This window comes from Mandrillus leucophaeus, unplaced genomic scaffold (assembly GCF_000951045.1).
Source record: "Mandrillus leucophaeus isolate KB7577 unplaced genomic scaffold, Mleu.le_1.0 Scaffold88, whole genome shotgun sequence".
Lineage (NCBI taxonomy): Eukaryota > Metazoa > Chordata > Mammalia > Primates > Cercopithecidae > Mandrillus > Mandrillus leucophaeus.
In genome coordinates this window covers 3434859-3454214 of record NW_012109585.1, presented here as the reverse complement: position 1 = coordinate 3454214, position 19356 = coordinate 3434859, and the positions used below count along the sequence as shown (strand labels likewise).

The 19356-nt window shown below is 39.9% G+C and overlaps 1 protein-coding gene across 2 annotated transcripts in view; it reads left to right on the top strand.

The window, feature by feature from the left end:
* DDX46 (DEAD (Asp-Glu-Ala-Asp) box polypeptide 46) overlaps positions 1-18955 on the top strand; it is a 74795-nt gene extending 55840 nt beyond the window's left edge. The window contains exons 17-24 of one of the 2 annotated variants that reach the window (XM_011969205.1): positions 839-976; positions 1315-1464; positions 6019-6192; positions 6419-6421; positions 7096-7314; positions 8764-8908; positions 14518-14591; positions 16503-17148. In XM_011969205.1, coding sequence (XP_011824595.1) covers positions 839-976; positions 1315-1464; positions 6019-6192; positions 6419-6421; positions 7096-7314; positions 8764-8908; positions 14518-14591; positions 16503-16550 — 951 coding nt within the window. In that variant the 3' untranslated portion in view covers positions 16551-17148. Of the gene's footprint in view, positions 1-838; positions 977-1314; positions 1465-6018; positions 6193-6418; positions 6422-7095; positions 7315-8763; positions 8909-14517; positions 14592-16502 lie in introns of both variants that reach the window. The other variant, XM_011969206.1, reaches the window with a different exon arrangement.
* The last annotated feature ends 401 nt before the right edge of the window (positions 18956-19356 follow it).

The following is a 19356-nucleotide window of genomic DNA, read 5'->3' as shown; positions in this document are numbered from 1 at the left end:
TTGCCGGCTAGTTTTTTGTATTTTTAGTAGAGACAGGGTTTCACCGTGTTAGCCAGGATGGTCTTGATCTCCTGACCTCGTGATCCGCCCGTCTTGGCCTCCCAAAGTGCTGGGATTGCAGACTTGAGCCACCACGCCGGCAATTTTTTTTTGTTTTTAGTAGAGACGGGGTTTCACCATGTTGGTCAGGCTGGTCTTGAACTTCTGACCTCAAATGATCCACCCCCTTTGGCCTCCCAAAGTGCTGGGATTACAGGCGTGAGCCACTGTGTCCAGCCAATTGCATATATTTCTACCTCTGTATAAAGAAATTAGAAATTTTCTAGTTTGCTTGTGTTATTTTAAAATATTAAACTTGGGCTGGGCATGATGGCTTGTGCCTGTAATCCCAGCACTTTGGGAGGCCGAGGCGGGTGGATCACCTGAGACCAGCCTGGCCGACATGGTGATACCCCGTCTCTAATAAAAGTACAAAAAATTATCTGGGCATAGTGGCGGGCGCCTATAATCCCAGCTACTCGGAAGGCTGAGGCAGGAGAATAGCTTGAACCCGGGAGGCAGAGGTTGCAGTGAGCTGAAACTGCGCCACTGAACTCCAGCCTGGGCAACAGAGCAAGACTCCATCTCAAAAAATAAAAAATAAATAAATAAAAATTAAACTTGGATATTTCACTTTGAACCATTGAGTAATTTGGTAAGACTCTTTTGTGACTTTTAAAATTCTTCAGTAATGTTGTCAATCTCGAGGATTTATTAAGTGGATCAGATTTTATCTTGTGATGTAAGTAGGATACATCTTGTTAGTGTCTAATAATTGCACTTTTTCATCATTCATTAGGGTTATGCTTATACTTTTATCACAGAAGATCAAGCTCGCTATGCTGGTGACATAATTAAAGCTCTTGAATTGTCAGGGACCGCAGTACCTCCTGATTTAGAGAAACTGTGGAGTGATTTCAAAGATCAACAGAAAGCTGTGAGTTTTTTAACCTATGTCACTCTTTCAGAAATCATTAATGTGACTAAACCTTGATTATTTAATTCTTGGAAATCTTTCTTACTTAATACTTGGAAATTTTGATAGTACTATTTTTATTTCTCTTCAGTGAGGGAAAAATGAAAGCTAAAATCCTATCTTTTTCTTGAACTTAGTATTTTGTGGTGTCTATGTAGAGCTCTTAGTTTATCTTACATGCTGGATGAACTGTTTTTATTACATTGACATATACCACCTTGAAAAATATTTAATTAGTATGAATTCCTGAACATTAAAGTTATTACTATGAGATTAACTTTGTTTTCCTTCTTTGAAAGGAGGGGAAAATAATTAAAAAGAGTAGTGGGTTCTCTGGTAAGGGATTCAAGTTTGATGAAACAGAACAAGCTTTGGCTAATGAGAGGAAGAAGTTACAAAAAGCAGCTCTTGGTCTGCAAGATTCAGATGATGAGGATGCTGCAGTTGACGTAAGTACTGTTGTTCTCTCATTCTTAACTGAAGCAGTTATTTCTTTTGTACTGGAGGTCTTGCCATATGCTTATCAAGATAGACAATCATTGGAAATCTTCTTTACAAGAGAATGGTTCCAGAATAGTTTTGGAAAAATCTGCCTAGTGCATACCAATACCCCTCCTCTCAATATATAGACCACTCATTAGCACTTCAAAGGATGTGAAAGTCTTTTTTTTTTTTTTTTTTGAAATGGAGTTTCGCTCTGTTGCCCAGGCTGGAGTACAGTGGTGTGATCTCCACTCACTGTAACCTCCGCCTCCCGGGTTCAAGCAGTTCTCCTCCTTCAGCCTCCTGAGTAGCTGGGATTACAGGCGTCCACCATCACGCCCGGCTAATTTTTGTAGTTTTAGTAGAGACAGGGTTTCACCTTCTTGGCCAGGGTGGTCTCAGACTCCTGACCTCAAGCGGTCCGCCCTCCTCGGCCTCCCAAAGTGCTGGGATTACAGGTGTGTGCCACCTCACCCAGCCATGGATGTGAAAAGTCTTTAAGGAATCTTGTTTAACTTTGTTAAACCCAGAAGTTCCCCAACATATCTGATCACAGAACACTTTTGGACATATCATGTTAAATAAATTTAAGTTCAGAAAACAATGTTGGAAATCAGGAATTCAATCTGATCTTGTCATTAGGAAATTGACTCCAAGACAAGATGTTAGGTCCAGGACCACAGTGGGAGTTACAGTCAGGACCAGAACCCAGGTGTCCTATTAACCTTAAGCCATTTCTTTCTAGGATACCATACTAGTTCAAAAAATTAGCCCAGCGTGTCTTGCTCTGTCACCCAGGCTGGACTGCAGTGGCACAGTCTCAGTTCACTGCAACTTCTGCCTCCTGGGTTCAAGTGATTCTCCTGTTTGAGTCTCCTGGGTAGCTGGGATTACAGGCCCCCGCCACCACACTGGGCTGATTTTTGTATTTCTAGTGGAGATGGGGTTTCACTATGTTGGCCAGGCTGGTCTCAAACCCCTGACCTCAGGTGGTCCACCCACCTTGGCCTCCCATAGTGCTGGGATTATAGGTGTGAGCCACTGTGCCTGGCCAATAAAGTCTTTTTTTTTTTTTTTTTTAAAGACAGAGTCTTACTCTGTCACCAGGCTGGAGTGCAGTGGCTCAATCTCGGCTCACTGCAACCTCCACCTCCCGGGTTCAAGCAATTTTCCTGCCTCAGACTCCCGAGTAACTGGGATGACAGGCATGCGCCCCATGCCTGGCTTATTTTTTTTTGTATTTTTACTAAAGATGGGGTGTCATGATGTTGGCCAGGATAATCTTGATCTTTTGACTTCGTGATCCGCCCACCTTGGCCTTCCAAAGTCTTGGGATTCACCTGGCCAAATTTCATTTTTTTAATTTATCTGTGACCATGTAACAAATCAAAACTTAACAGGTTAAAGCAATAAACATTTATTACCACATAGTTCCTGCGGGTCAGGAAATCAGGAGCAGTTTAGTCAGGTAGTTCTGGCTTAGGCGCTCATGGGATTGCAGTCATCTGCAGGCTTGACTGTTGCTGGATGATCTGTTTCCAAGATGGCTCATTCACTTTGATGTTGATAGTATGCCTCACAGTTTTTCACCACTTTGCCTGTCCTTACGCACGTGGCAGATGGCTTTCCCCAGAGTGAGTGATCCGAGAGAGAGAGCAAAGAGAAAGCTTTTTAGTGCTTTTTATGACTAGTCTCTGAAATTACACAGTCACTTCCACTCTATTCTTTGTGGAGTTTGTTTTTCTCTTGTTTGTTTTGTTTTGGAGACAGAGTCTGACTCTGTTGCCCAGGCTGGAGTGTAAGTGGTGCAAACTCAGCTCACTGCGGCCTCTGACTCCCGGGCTCTAGCAATCTTCCCACCTCAACCTCCTGAGTAGCTGGTACTATAGGTGCACCACCATGTCCTGTTAATATATATTTTAAAATGTATTTTAGAGTTGAGGTCTCATTATATTGCCTAGGCTGGTCTCAAATTCCTGGGCTCAAGTGATCCTCCTTCCTCAGCCTCCCAAAGTGGTGGTATTACAAACATGAGCCACCATGCCCAGCCTACTTTATTGTATTAGAAGGAAGTCATTAAGTCCAGCCCACACTCAGGAAAAAAGACTATTAAATGATTTGTAGCCATGTTTTAAAAACACCTGTCACTTTTTGACATTATGGTAGTTTTATCTGTGGTTTTAGTTGCTGTAGGTTAACCACAGTCTGAAACTATTACAGTGTTTTGAGACCACATTCATGTAACTTTTATTACAGTATATTGTTATAATTGTCCTATTGTTGTTAATCTCTTACTGTACCTAATTTATAAATTAAACTTTATCATAGGTATGTATGTATAGGAAAAAAACTATGTATGTCAGTGCGGTACTATCTGTGTTTTTAGGCATCTACTGAGGTTCTTGGAATGTATCCCATGTGTATAAGGGAAAACTGCAGTATTTTTAACTGTTTTTTAAAATCTCATGATAACATATGGTGATTGTTTCTTTGGGTGTTAAAATAACATATAATTTTATGAAAAATGTAAACAGTACTTAACATGAATAAAATCAACAGTAAGGTTAGCGTTACCAGCTAGCATTGTATACTTCCTCCATTCCTGATTTTATGAATTTGTTCAGATTGTAATACCATGAATGCTATTTAATTTAAAACAGTTTTACTCAGGTAAATGTTGAGTTTTAAAACTAGTTGATAACTAACCCCCTGCTGGTGTTTTTTGGGGGTTTTGTTTTGTTTTGTTTTTATGAGACAGGATCTCACTCTGTCAACCAGGCTGGAGTACAGTGGTGTGATCTTGGCTCACTGTAGCCTCGACCTCCTGGGCTCAGGTGATTCTCCACCTTAGCCTTCTGAATATCTAGGACTACAGGCATGTGCCACCATGCCTGGTTAACTTTTATATTTTTTGTAGAGACAAGGTTTCGCCATGTTGCCCAGGCTGGTCTTGAACTCCTGGGCTCAAGTAATCCTCCTGCCTTGGACTCCCAAAATGCTGGGATTATAGATATGAGCCATTATGCCTGGCCATAACTAAAACCCTTTAATAGGTAATAAATGTTTTAAGAAGAATCTAAGGCTGGGTGTGGTGGCTCCTGGCTGTAATCCCAACACTTTGGAAGGCCAAGATGGGAGGATAGCTTGAGTCCAGGAGTTCAAGACCCTCCTAGACAACATAGTGAGACCCTGTCTCTATAAAAAGTTGTTTAAAAATTAGCTGGACATGATAGTGCACGCTGTGGTCCTAGCTACTTGGGAGGCCGAGGTGTGAGGAGCCTTTGAGCCTGGGAGTTAGAGGCAACCCTGTCTCAAAAAAATACAAAAGCTAAATGCACTGTTTTTATTTCAGTAAAAGAGCGTTGTAAATTAGCCAGTTGATTTTTAAGCCCTAAATAAGCTTTTCTGTGCATTTGAGATCTAGAAGATACAGCTTTATTAATCTAATGTAAATTGTTGAAGGGGCTTGTATTTCTGTAGTCAGTGATGTCAGTAGTCATTGTTGGGCAAAAGACATTTTTAAAAAGAAATGCACATAGCAGGCCAGGAGCGGTGGCTCACGCCTGTAATCCCAGCACTTTGAGAGGCTGAGGCGGGCAGATCACGAGGTCAGGAGATCGAGACCATCCTGGCCAACATGGTTTCCGTCTCTACTAAAAATTCAAAAAATTCGCTGGGCGTGGTGGCGGGCACCTGTAGTCCCGGCTACTCTGGAGGCTGAGGCGAGAGAATGGCATGAACCCGGGAGGGGGAGCTTGCAGTGAGCCGAGATTGCACCACTACACTCCAGCCTGGGTGACAGAGTGAGACTCCGTCTCAAAAAAAAAAAAAAAGAAATGCACATAGCAGTAGGGCTCACGTGATTCCTGTTAAAGCAAAGCTTTCATCATGGCACTTGCCTTGATGGGGAAACAACCTGCATTTCTTTGCTTTCTTGATTCAAAGGGATAAGGGAATAAGCCTTTTCTGGTTCAGTTAGCCAGTTTTTAAGGCAAATCCAATTGGATTTTATGGGTTGGGAAGAGTTTTGAGAGCTTTGCCTTAGGAACATGTTATACCACTCCCCCTGAGAATTATTGACTATATTTTTAGTTGGCCGCTGACCTTGAGTTATAGCCCTTTTTCCAGCCTCTTTCATTGCAGTATAATTTGGTCTCAAGGCCTGAGCCCTGGGGCAAGTCAGCTGCATCGTATTGGCTGTTCTGTCTTGACAGCACATGTTTCCTCATCTATTGAACAAGGATGAAGTTTCTGATCCTCTTAGGAGTCTGATGACGTGGTTCATGCAGTGTTGTTTCTCTGTTTTCTATTTTTCTCCCCACCATAGACGAAAATGAAACGTGACTTTTAACAAATAGGTGGTATATTATCCCACTGATCTGTGTGGTACGATTTGTGTAAATACAACTATCTGATTCCAGCCTTTTGGTGGAAACATTCCTTATTTATTTCTGTAGAATAACTTAATTTGGTATTTCTAGTTCAGTTTTTTACTAGTCCTTTTTTTCCTTTTGATCTAGATTGATGAGCAAATTGAAAGCATGTTTAATTCAAAGAAGAGAGTAAAGGATATGGCTGCTCCTGGAACATCAAGTGTTCCTGCTCCAACTGCAGGAAATGCTGAGAAATTAGAAATTGCTAAGAGATTGGCTCTCAGAATCAATGCCCAGAAGAATTTGGGCATCGAGTCTCAGGTATTAAGTAATTTGTTCCAAGTCTCAGTCAATACTTTTAAGAAGTTCTTTGATTTTACTTTTCAGGAATTATGTTGAGCACAAGTAAACAAATTGTCCTAGACATTGAGTTTGTGAGAATTTAACATTCTCAATACAGATCTTTTTGATAATTGCATTTGGATGATTTCTCTAGTGCTATTAACTGAGGACTTTATGCCAATTCTAGAATTTCTGTTAGCCATAGGTAGTTTTATAGAGTAGTATTCTGATGGGTCTTAACAAAATCTTAAAGACGTATTAATAATTCTCTTTTTCTTTCTTTATCTGCTTTTGTTGGGTAGGTTATTGGGCACACAATTCCCTGGATATACAAACACCCAGTTACATGACAAATTAATATGGGCTTAAACAATGGAGAAACGTGATTTTTAAATATTTCACATGTTATCTTTTTCTTGGAAGCTTATTTGTTATTTTGAAGCTTTTGAGACTGTCATTAGCTATAATGTTTGTAATGTTGGGTTGGGTCATAGAGATGAAGGAGCTCAGTGATGGTAGTAGTACAAACATTCAAATTCGAAGGGAACTCCTAGGAGTTAGAGTATGCAGATGATTTTGGAAATATTTACTGTGTCTGACATCGAGTTAGCTAATTATCAACTACATGTCTATAATCTAGTAGAATATTTAATAGAGAGTTGAATGTTCTCCAGTTTTCTTATCCACAGGGAGATACTTTAAACTATATTATAAATATATATTGCTAAATCACACGTATCAATGACACTATGCCTTAGAAAGGTGTTTATTTATTAAACTTGCATACAAAGTTAGTAGCTTTTCAGAGAATAATTTGTGGTGGGGTCCCTACTTTTGTCTCTGCCCTCATTTGAGATTTAACTAAGTCTTCTTTAACTATAGGATGTGATGCAACAGGCCACCAATGCAATTCTTAGAGGTGGCACCATTCTGGCTCCCACTGTTTCTGCAAAAACCATTGCAGAACAACTTGCCGAAAAGATCAATGCCAAGCTCAATTATGTGCCTTTAGAGAAACAAGAAGAAGAGAGACAGGATGGTGGACAGAATGAATCTTTTAAGAGATATGAAGAAGAATTAGAGATCAATGACTTCCCACAGGCAAGTAACAGGTTTAAACCTTTTTTTATTTTGAAGTAGAAACTCTTTTTTTTTTTTTGAGACGGAGTCTCGCTCTTTCACCCAGGCTGGAGTGGGATTGCCGGATCTCAGCTCACTGCAAGCTCCGCCTCCCGGGTTCGCACCATTCTCCTGCCTCAGCCTCCCGAGTAGCTGGGACTACAGGCGCCTGCCACCTCGCCCAGCTAGTTTTTTGTATTTTTTAGTAGAGACGGGGTTTCACCGGGTTAGCCAGGATGGTCTCGATCTCCTGACCTCGTGATCCCCCCGTCTCGGCCTCCCAAAGTGCTGAGATTACGGGCTTGAGCCACCGCGCCTGGCGAAACTCTTCTTTAGGAGGAAAAATCTCATCTTTAAAACCCATGAACATTTTAGTAGCTCTTTCACTTTTTACCTAAACGAAGGATATAACAATAGAAATTTGATTTTTATGAATATGTTCAAGGTACATTAGGCTCTAATGTTTAATTCAAAGAAGAGAGTAAAGGATATGGCTGCTCCTGGAACATCAAGTGTTCCTGCTCCAACCCGGGTAGCTAAATTAGGCTATGATGCAGGTATGTATTAATAATGATCTTTGTTTTTTTTTTTTTGAGACGGAGTTTTGCTCTTACTACCTAGGCTGGAGTACAATGGTGCGATCTTGACTCACCACAACCTCTGCCTCCGGGTTCAAGCGATTCTCCTCCCTCAGCCTCCCGAGTAGCTGGGATTACAGGCATGCGCCACCATGCCCAGCTAATTTTTGTATTTTTAATAGAGACGGGGTTTCACCCTGTTGATCAGGCTGGTCTCAAACTCCTGACCTTAGGTCATCCGCCCACCTCGGCCTCCCAAAGTGCCGGGATTATAGGCATGCACCACCACGCCTGAGTAATTTTTGTATTTTTAGTAGAGATGGAGTTTCTCCATGTTGGTCAGCCTGGTCTCGAACTCCTGACCTCAGGTGATCCGCCATCTTAACCTCCCAAAGTGCTGGAATTACAGGCGTGAGCCACCACGCCCGGCCAATAGTGATCTCAGTATTGACCATAGGGCCGGGCATGGTGGCTCTCACCTAGGAATCTCAGCGCTTTGGGAGGCTAAGGCGGGCGGATCACCTGAGGTCGGGAGTTCGAGACCAGCCTGACCAACATGGAGAAATGCCATCTCTACTAGAAATACAAAAATTAACCTGACGTGGTGGTGCATGCATGTAATCCCAGCTACTCGGGAGGCTGAGGCGGAAAATCGCTTGAACCTGGGAGGCAGAGGTTGCAGTGAGCTGAGATTGCGCCATTGCACTCCAGCCCAGGCAACAAGACCGAAACTCTGTCTCAAAAAAAAATACTGACCATAATATGATACCAGCCAGCCTAGTCATTGTCAGCACTCCTGGATTTTTTTGTCCTGTTGTGAAGTGGTTTTTCTTTTCCTTACCTTTTCTTTTAGACTGCTAGGTGGAAAGTTACCTCTAAGGAAGCTCTGCAGAGGATCAGTGAATACTCTGAAGCCGCAATTACAATCAGAGGAACATACTTCCCTCCTGGTAAAGAACCCAAGGAAGGCGAGCGGAAGATTTACTTGGCTATTGAAAGTATGTATTGTTGGTTGTTTCAATCTTGAATTTAGACCGAGGTTAATGTAGATGTAATAAACACAAAGAGCATGCGAGGTAAATTCTAGAGAGAACTGGAAGTAAGGAACACCTCTGAAAAAAAAAATCTCATGACATTTGAGGTCTTTATTTAGAAGAATTTCAGTACACATGCAGAGGTCAATGATCTGTTTGTGAGACTCAGTTTTGGCAATTTAGTCAAATTTGAAAAATAAAACAAAACTTATATTTTAAGGACTGACCTGTTTATGCTTCTGGTAAGTGGAATATTCTGGCCTAAGTTTAGGTTGGGAAGTAAATCAAATATATTAGTCCACTTAATGAATGTTTATCTAGGCAAATATTGCCTGTGAAGTTATGCCCATGAAAGTTTATACCTTTAACAAAATAACAAGTAGACAAATACATTATCTAACAGCAACCAGGTTTGGTTTTTAACTTTATTTCATACATTCATGAATGAATTCATTCCAGAGGCAATTTCCATCTTTATTTATTTTGAGACGGTCTTATTTTGTCACCCAGGCTGGAGCACAGTGGCACAGTCTCAGCCCACTGTAGCCTCAACCTTCTGGGCTCAAGTGATCCTCCCACCTCAACACCCCTAAGTAGCTGGGACTACAGTAACGTGTCACCACACCTGGCTTATTTTTTTGTCTTTTTTGTAGAGAAGAGGTTGTGTTATGTTGCCCAGGTTTGTCTCGAACTCCTGAGCTCAAGGGACCCGCCCCCGCTCAGCCTCCCAAAATGCTAGGATTACAGTCATGAGCCATTGTGCCCAGCCTATTTTATTTTTTCTGATGTGTTACTCCGCTGCATAGGACACCCTGTCACTGTATATTTTTGATTTTTGTTTTGTTTTGTTTTTTCCGCCAAGACGGAGTCTTGCTCTGTTGCCCAGAGCTGGAGTGCAGTGGCATGATCTTGGTTCACTGCAACCTCCGCCTCCTGGGTTTAAGCAGTTCTTCTGCCTCAGCCTCCCGAGTAGCTGGGATTATAGGCATGCGCCACCACGCCAGGCTCATTTTTGTATTTTTAGTAGAGACGGGGTTTCACCATGCTGGCCTGGCTGGTCTCGAACTCCTGACCTCATGGTCCACCCGCCTTGGTCTCCCAAAGTGCTGGGATTACAGGCATGAGCCACCGTGCCCTGCCTACTTTATTTATGTTTAATCTGAACATCTTTGTTATTGACATTTTAAGTGGTTTTTCTTTTTGTTTTCTGGCATCATATGTAATGGAAGCAAGACAGAACTAAACTGTTAGATAATAGAACCATCTGTTCTGGCTTCATTTCCTTGACACCATAGCATTGTTGTCAGTACAGGGTTCAGCGCTCTATTGCCCAGGCTGGAGTGCAGTGGCACGATCTTGGCTTATTACAACCTCCGCCTCCAGGGCTCACGCGATTCTCATGCCTCAGCCTCCCGGGTAGCTGGAACCACAGGTTCTACCACACCTGGCTAATTTTTGTATTTTTGGGTAGAGATGGGGTTTCACCATGTTGGCCAGGCTGGACCTCTTACTTTTTGATTGTACTGTCTCCGTTTGGAATTATTTTTAAAATCTGTAGCAGTGTTTTGCTATTTAGGACTTACATTAAGGTAAAATTCATATAGCAAAAGTTTGTCCATTTTAACCATTATACAGTTCAGTCTTCAGTGAAACTTACAGGATTCAGTGAAAGCAGTGCTTAGAGAGAAATTTTTAGCTGTAAATGCCTGCATTATAAAAGATCTCAGTTACTGCCTTTTCTGTGTTAATCTTTTCCTTTCCTTTCTTCTTTCCTTTCCCCTCTCCTTTCCTCTCCTCTCCTTTCCTTTCTCCTCTCTTTTCTCCTCTCCTCTCCTTTCTCCTCTCTTTTCTCCTCTCCTCTCCTTTCCTCTCCTTTCCTTTCCTTTCTCCTTTCCTTTCCTTTCCTTTCCGAGACAAAATCTCACTCTGTCGTGTAGACTGGAGTACAGTGGCACAATCTAGACTCACTGCAACTCCCACCTCCCGGGTTCAAGTAATTCTCATACCTCAGCCTCCTGAGTAGCTAGGATTACAGGCACCCCCCCACCATGCCCAGCTAGTTTTTGGTTTTTTTTTAGTAGAGATGAGGTTTCACCCTGTTGGTCAGGCTGATCTCAAACTCCTGACCTCAGGTGATCCACCTGCCTTGGCCTCCCAAAGTGGCGGGATTACAGGTGTGAGCCACTGCGCCCCACCGTGTCAGAGCAATATTTTCTTGTGTGCCATTTTGATTTACTCTTGTTTCTGGGTTTGTTTTTTTTTTTTTTTTTTTTGAGACGGAGTCTCACTCTGTCGCCCAGGCTGGAGTACAGTGGCACAGTCTTGGATCATTGCAAGCTCCGCTTCCTGGGTTCACGCCATTCTCCTGCCTCAGCCTCCTGAGTAGCTGGGACTACAGGCGCCCGCCACCACGCCTGGCTGATTTTTTGTATTTTTTAGTAGAGACGGGGTTTCACCATGTTAGCCAGGATGGTCTCGATCTCCTCACCTCGTGATCCACCTGTCTTGGCCTCCCAAAGCGCTGGGATTACAGGCGTGAGCCACTGTGCCCGGCCAATATTTTAACTGCTTGTCTTATAAAGAGGCAAATGAGAGACACGATTATTTGCTTTGAAAAAGGATTCTTTTCGTAATTCATTTATTAATTTAAATGCAATGTTTGCTTGGTATGGTATAGTTGATATATCAAACTTCAGCTTATGTGTAACTTTATCAGAACACATCTTTACTACCAAGTGATGTGAAGTGAGATATTCACTGATTCTACAGCTCTGATGTAGTTTTCCTTTCATCCAGAATGGTTCTGGTCATTTGTCTCCACCGTCAATTTACACTCAGGAAATAACATCTAATTTTTATAATAATCTAAGCAGGTCTCCCCAGTAAAAAGGCAACTTTGTTGAAAGCTAATCTTAAGAATAATCTAGAAATATAATGATAATGGCTGGGCACGGTGGCTCACGCCTATAATCTCAGCAGTTTGGGAGGCCGAAGTGGGTGGATCACAAAGTCAAGAGTTTGAGACCAGCCTGGCCAACATAGTGAAACCCTGTCTCTACTAAATACAAAAATCAGCCAGGCATGGTGGCGGGAGCCTGTATCCCAGCTACTCGTGAGGCTGAGGCAAGAGAATTGCTTGAAACCAGAAGGCAGAGGTTGCAAGTGAGCTGAGATGGCGCCACTGCACTTCAGCCTGGGCAAAAACAGCGAAACTGCATCTCCAAAAAAAAAAAAAAGAAATATAATGATACTGAATAAGAGCTAGGGTTTGGCAATTTAAATGATCTAAAGCTTTTAGAATTTTCAGAGGTAATTAGATTTTTTAAAGGATCATTTACCTTTTGAAACTCCAAACTCAACTAAACATTTAACAGGATGAAAACAGGTGTTGCTACTGTGGAAGGAGCCTAGTGTCATCTGTTTCTAGTTCTGTAATTGGAGGGACCCCACTGCCTGGCTGGCTCCTTGGAGGCTCTGTTTGGGTCAGCAGCTCCAGGCATCCCACCAGGCAAAGGGAAGGAGAACAGGAAGGACTTACATGCCTAGTCAGCCTGTATAATTTATATAGCCTATTCCATGACTCTCTCTTTTTACTAGTGGAGAATCCCTTAAAAGCAGCCAGAGTTGTTTTAGGACCAATGAAAGGAAATGCCCTTTTTTTCATGGCTGCTTATAAACATATGTAACCTATTACAAGAAGTTACATAAGTCAGAATTTAAAGTGGTCGAAATTGTCGGACTCTGACAAAAGTAGGAAAATTAGTTTACCAGTTAAATCTAGGTGAGAGTGTCATTTTCCTTCTTTTTAAAGTTGCACAAAAGTATCAACAAACTTCACACCAACTCGTACCAAGCAATGTTTTCTTCCTAAATTTCATTTTTGGTTGTAATTTTCAGTCTGACTTGGGTCTTGATTCTTCCATTTCTTTTCCCTTCTGGCACTCACCTTCCCCACATAGTTTTATAATGTTGTGGTTCATGGCTAGTGGAGGTAGAGGATTTAAATTAAGTATGTTGCTATGACTTCATAGCCATAGCCTTGATTCTTTCCTTCCTGTCGTGAAACTGTTTCTGCCTCTCTTTCTGTCTCTGTCTCTGTCTCTCTCTCGGGACAGAAAAGTTACTTATTTCTAATACGGGGGGAAATTTTCTAATTTATTATAAATCTTTCCCTCATTTGTGTTTTTTTTTTAATATACAAAATGATAAAAATATAGCTCTCTACATTGCAGACCCAGTGCTCCTTTTGTTCTTAGACATTTCAGTCTTTAGTTTTCTTTGATTAAGCTCTTTTTCTCTTCTCAGCGCGCAATGTGGTACCTATCTGTACTTTCCTACTCACTGGCATTGTCTATTGGCTCCAGATTCTACCCAGCCTACCCTTGATGGCTCTCTGATCTCTGCCACTTCTAAACTTCTAGTCCATATTTCCATTGACCTCATTTATATTTTCAACTGGATGTCCAATGAGCACCTCAACTACAGCAATTTTAGAATTAAATTTCACCCAGTATCACTATCCAAAAAACACCTGTTTTTCCTCCTGGAATCAATATATTCTTTTATTACTTCTACCTTTTTTCACTTGTCAGCCAGCTCTTAATATCTTGTTTCTCTTTTCCACTGTTCACATCCCATCAGAAAAAATATCTTGTCCATTCTACCTCAAAAATGTGCTCTTGTGATGGTGTAAATACAATATTGTGAGAACACTAAAGAAGAAAACACTTAACTGCCTCGAAGAGTCAGGAAAAGCTTCCTAAAAATGGTATTTAAAAGTGAATTTAGTAAACTACTTCCTATTCATCCTGTTGTAATGTCTTTACAAGTTTGTTTTGCTAATTTGTAAGCTTTTAAAGAGCATGAATTTGTTCTTTATATATTAAATCTCTCACAGTATGTGAGAGGCAAGTGCTTAATTTTTGTGAAATTAATAACTGTGAATGAATGTCTGCAGCCTGCCTCATCTAGTCAGCTATCTTGCCGTGTTCTTTCACACATTTTCCAACCAGGCTACACTTCTCTTACTCTTCAGTAATTAAGCATGCTTGTCTTAACTCTGTACCACTACATATGTAATTCTCCTTGCAAAATACTCTTCCTGGTATCTTTCCTCCCTCCAAATGGCTAGTCCTCCTTTCATTTTAAAGATTTTGTTCGTACGTCACCCTTCTGAAACATTTGCAGACTTCAGTGTAAATAATAAATGTCTAATAAATACTTGCTAAATGAATAAACCAAGGAAGTTATATTTCCCTGTAGCCTTCTCTTACTATCTTCTGGACAAATCGCTAATAGTCTTTTTATTCCACTCTTTTTAGTTACCATACTAGGAACTCTTAACACATTATATGACCTCAGTGGTTACATTTGAAACTCTGAAAGTAATCAAAATAATAAGCAGCCATTATATAATGTGGGTAATGTTCCACCAGGCATTAAATGGCCATCTTGGCAGGCAGTACAATGTTTCTAAAAGTCACCTACAGTGTTTCTTCCTGGACCTCCGTGATATGGGTAAACACAGTGTAATTTTAGTAATGTGAATAATATGCTTTCCACTCAATCACCAGGTGCCAATGAACTGGCTGTGCAGAAAGCAAAGGCAGAAATCACCAGGCTCATAAAAGAAGAGCTGATCCGGCTGGTGAGTGAAAACCTTAAAGTTTCATTTGTTTTGTTTTAATAAGTGTTTTATTGAAATATAAATACAGACAAGTACGCAAATCATAAACATATAGTTTGATGAATTTTCACAAAGTAATAAGCATACCAGTGTAACCACTACCCAGATCAAGAAATAAAAAACATTACTAATATCCCAGAAGTCTTCTCTGTGTCCATTCTTATCACTATTCATCTCCCCGCAACAAAACCCATACGTTGAATTTTTTTTTTTTTTTTTTTTTTTGGAGACGGAGTCTTGCCCTGTCATCTGAGCTCAAGTGCAATGGCGCGATCTCGGCTCACTGCAACTTCCGCCTCACCCTCCTAAGTAGCTGGGATTACAGGTGCCTGCCACCACACCTGGCTAATATTTTGTATTTTTAGTAGAGACGGGGTTTCACTATGTTGGCAAGGCTGGTCTCGAACTCCTGACCTCATGATTCACCTGCCTCGGCCTCCCAGAGTGCTGGGATTACAGGCGTGAGCCACCGTGCCCAGCCCCATATTGTGAATTTTAAAACCATAGATTAGTTTTCCTTATTTTTGAACTCCACATAAGTGGAATCACGTGTTTGCACCTTTTGCATCTAGTTTCCTTCAATCAACATTTTGAGGAAATCGGTCCGTGTTATTGCATGTAGCAATAATTCACTCACTTTCTTTTTTTTTTTGAGACGGAGTCTTGCTCTGTCGCCCAGGCTGGAGTGCAGTGGCCGGATCTCAGCTCACTGCAAGCTCCGCCTCCCGGGTTCATTCTCCTGCCTCAGCCTCCCGAGTAGCTGGGACTACAGGCGCCCGCCACCTCGCCCAGCTAGTTTTTTTGTATTTTTAAAGTAGAGACGGGGTTTCACCGTGTTAGCCAGGATGGTCTCGATCTCCTGACCTCGTGATCCACCTGTCTCGGCCTCCCAAAGTGCTGGGATTACAGGCTTGAGCCACCGCGCCCGGCCTAATTCACTCACTTTCATGGCCATATAATATTTATATGAATGTATAACAGTTGATTTATATTTATATATTGGATTTGAGGGCTATTCCTTTTTTGTTTTTATGAATAACACTTCTGTGAACATTATTCCATGTGCATTTGGAATATATTAGCATGATTTTTTCTTGGGTATATACCTTGGAGTAGAATTGTTAATTATAGGCTAGGTATTGCCAGATAGTTTTCCAAAGAGGTTACATCAATTCACACTTAATTAAGCAGTGTATGAAAATTACAGTTGTTCTACATCTTTGCCAACACATGGTGTTGTCAGTGTCTTTAAACTTAAACAATGACTTAATTTGATTTTGGAAAAAGCCCTTTACAGACTGCCTTTCCAGTGGAGGTAGATATGTCCTTGTGTCTTTAGTGCCGATTGCAGCTTATGAACACTCCCTACAGTGTGTACATTTCCTTTGAAAGGAAACGTTGTCTTTTCTCTAAGTGTACTTCTGAGAGCTTTTCTAAAACTCCCCTCAGAGAGCATTCCTTTTTTTGGCAGGTGGGTTAGAAGTTTAATGAAAAGAGGGTTCAGAAAACAAGAGGGAAAAAGTAAAACAGCTGTTCAATCACGTGCTTAAGACTATTTCAACAAGGAGTGATAGAAAAGAATCTTGTGCCCATAGATGCTACCACCATTAAGTTGATTTCAAAACATAGTTGTTAAGGAATAGTTAAGTGAACAGAGAAATCATTAGTTATTGAATAGTTTTTCCTTTCTCAGTGCAGTAATATTAACATTTAAAATTTTAAATAACCAATAGTTTTACAAGTTAGCAAAAGAAATGATCTTAAATATTTCCCTTTTGGGTTTGTTTGGTTGGTTGGTTGGTTTTTTGTTGTTGTTGTTGTTGTTGTTTGTTTTGCTTTCTCTGATGACATATCTTTTATTTCCTATTACAGCAAAATTCATACCAACCAACAAATAAAGGAAGATACAAAGTCTTATAGACATCCGGAAAAAAGATTTTTACCTGTGCTGGTCTATGATAGATGTGGCAGTTGCAGTCTGCAGTTTACAATGTATTGTAAATTAAGATTTTTAAAAATTCTGTCTTGCTGATTTTTTTTAAATACAAGAAACTAGTATTTGGTAAAGAAATCTGTCCGTAAGTACCCCCACAATCAATCAAACTATATTTAAAGCCGGCCTGTTTTCAGAGTGTGATGTCCTTTAATGTAAACTTAAATATCAATATTTTAAATGTCTGGATAATATTCTAGAGGTTTAAAAAATGGAAATATTTGAACTTTCTATTGAAGACAATAAAGTACACAAGTCGTTAAGGGGCTATTCACTTTATCCTGTACTTTCAATGAAATTGTGATCATTTCCTAAGAAAAGGTAAAATTCACTATCTTATTTTGTGTCCCCACCTTGAGCTTAAATGTTACATGACTCTGGAACAATATGAACTGGATTTAAGAATGTTATAATAGAAGTCTTACAAAATAGGTTGAGAGTTTTTGTTTCAATTTTTATCATCATAAATGGGCAAAAAGTAGTTGGACTAATTTCGGTTTTTATACAAGTAAAGATTTAATAGTATAAGGATTTTTTGCATTTCTTTACACTGAGTGTAAAACTGTACAAAGAGTTTTAGTATTTACTACTTTGAGGTTCCCCTCACAACTTCTGGCTCCATACCTAGCTCCTCTTTTATAATCTCCCTTAAAAGAAAGAGTGTAGCCTATAAATATTAAATATGATAACTTTTCCTTCTAGAAAGTGTTTCGTTATACATCTATACATGTTGTATTTACAAATATCCTACTACTTTTAATCTGATTTTTCTTCAGGATTATTGAGTAGGTTGTGAATTTTCTTTCTCAAAAATTGTGAAACATAATGGTACCCAAGTTTTAAACTTAGATGTGCTTCATCTTAGTGAAATGTAATTCACAAGGAATCATAAATTGTATTTTTGAGGCTGGGCGTAGTGGCTCACACATGTAATCCCAGCAATTTGGGAGGCCGAGGTGGGCAGATCACTTGAGATCAGGAGTTCAAGACCAGCCTGGACAACATGGTAAAACACTGTCTCTACTAAAAATGCAAAAATCAGTCGGCATGGTGGTAGGCGCCTGTAATCCCAGCTACTCAGGAGGCTGAGGCAGGAGAATCTGAGCCAGGATCACACCATTGCACTCCAGCCTGGGCGACAGAGTAAGACTATCTCAAAATAAATAAATAAATAAATAAATAAATTCTATTTTTGAGCCTTCAAGATACAGTTCCTGAATATTCTAATTTAAATTGTTATAATTGGATTACCTAATATTCTTTTCAAGACTCCTGATGTATTAACTTCATGTTATTGTCACTTTTCAAAAAAGAACTTTTTTCAGGAGTTAGATAGATAAAGTCAGCCTTTTATATCCAAGGGTTTCACACCCACAGATTAAACCAACCACTGATCAAAAATAGAAAAAAAAAGGAAGAAAAACTAATGTAAAAAATTTAAAATACGGTTTAGCAGCTGTAAAACAGTTTTACTATAACATTTACATTGTGTTAGATATTTTAAGTAAAAGTGAGTTAAAGTATACAGGAGGATGTGCATAGGTTGTATGCAAATAGCAAGCCATTTCATATAAGAGGCTTGAACATCCATGGATTTTGGTACAGAGGAGGGGTTTAAGGGGTGTCCTGCAATCGGTCCCCCTCGGATACCAAAGGACGACTGTGTGTTTCTTAAATGAAGAGACTTTCATTCTTTAAATATTCTTGACTTAGAGTTTTTTAAAAAGAAAAAAAAAAGCATAGTTGTTAAAACAAATAATTTTAATAGTATATTCAGTAGCTGAAGTGATAGGGAGTATTAATCATTATTTCTTCAGTATAAAGTTATTCTTCCTGAAAAAGTAAGATATGCCTGGGAAGTATTCTTGGATCCTTCACACATCCACTTAAATTCTTGAAGGAAGAAACAGACAAAAGACATGTAACAACAAAAACAAATAAACCACTTACTGTAAAATTCCAGGAATTGTGGGCTCATTCCCTCCCTCTAGTTTATTTATTTGCTCATCGTTATCACCTAGTGGTAGTTTGTTTTCTTTGGTAGAATATATGGCAGTCCCACATCAATGATAATTGGTGCTCCCTTCATCCGACTGGATCACTTTGAGATTCAGTTTTACATCATTTTAGCATTTTCTTTGTGTTTGTATATCAGTTGTGATAAGCCACTGATACAATTTTGTTCTAAAATGAAACATATTTGTTAGTACATTTTTTAGTGTCACACTGACTTAAAATTTGAATGATATACAGACTTTGTTTTTTTAATGCAATATGAATATTTGCTCATGTTTTCTAAATTCCTTATAAAATAAAATTAATTCGAATTCAATCTGTACTTTCTTAAAATTATCTTTCCTCAAATGCTTTTTCTTCTGTTTCTCTAATTTTGTTTATATTGGTGAGAGAAATATTATACTCTCTGTATTTTTATTTTAAAAATTCTAGCAACTTATTACCCAAAGTATTTATAATTCTGTTCCAAAAATGTCTTCCTGAAGACACCTCTTAAGTCTTTTATGTTCATTGTATTTAGTGTAAGAGAAATATAGGTGAAATAATAGGTTCATTTGCCAGTTGGGGTTTTGCCACAGTGACACTCTTACAAAATGGATATGTAGGCTGGGTTCTGTGACTCATGCCTGTAATCCCAGCACTTTGGGAGGCTGAGGCAGGCGGATCACCTGGGGTCAGGAGTTCAAGACCAGCCTGACCAACATGGAGAGACCCTGT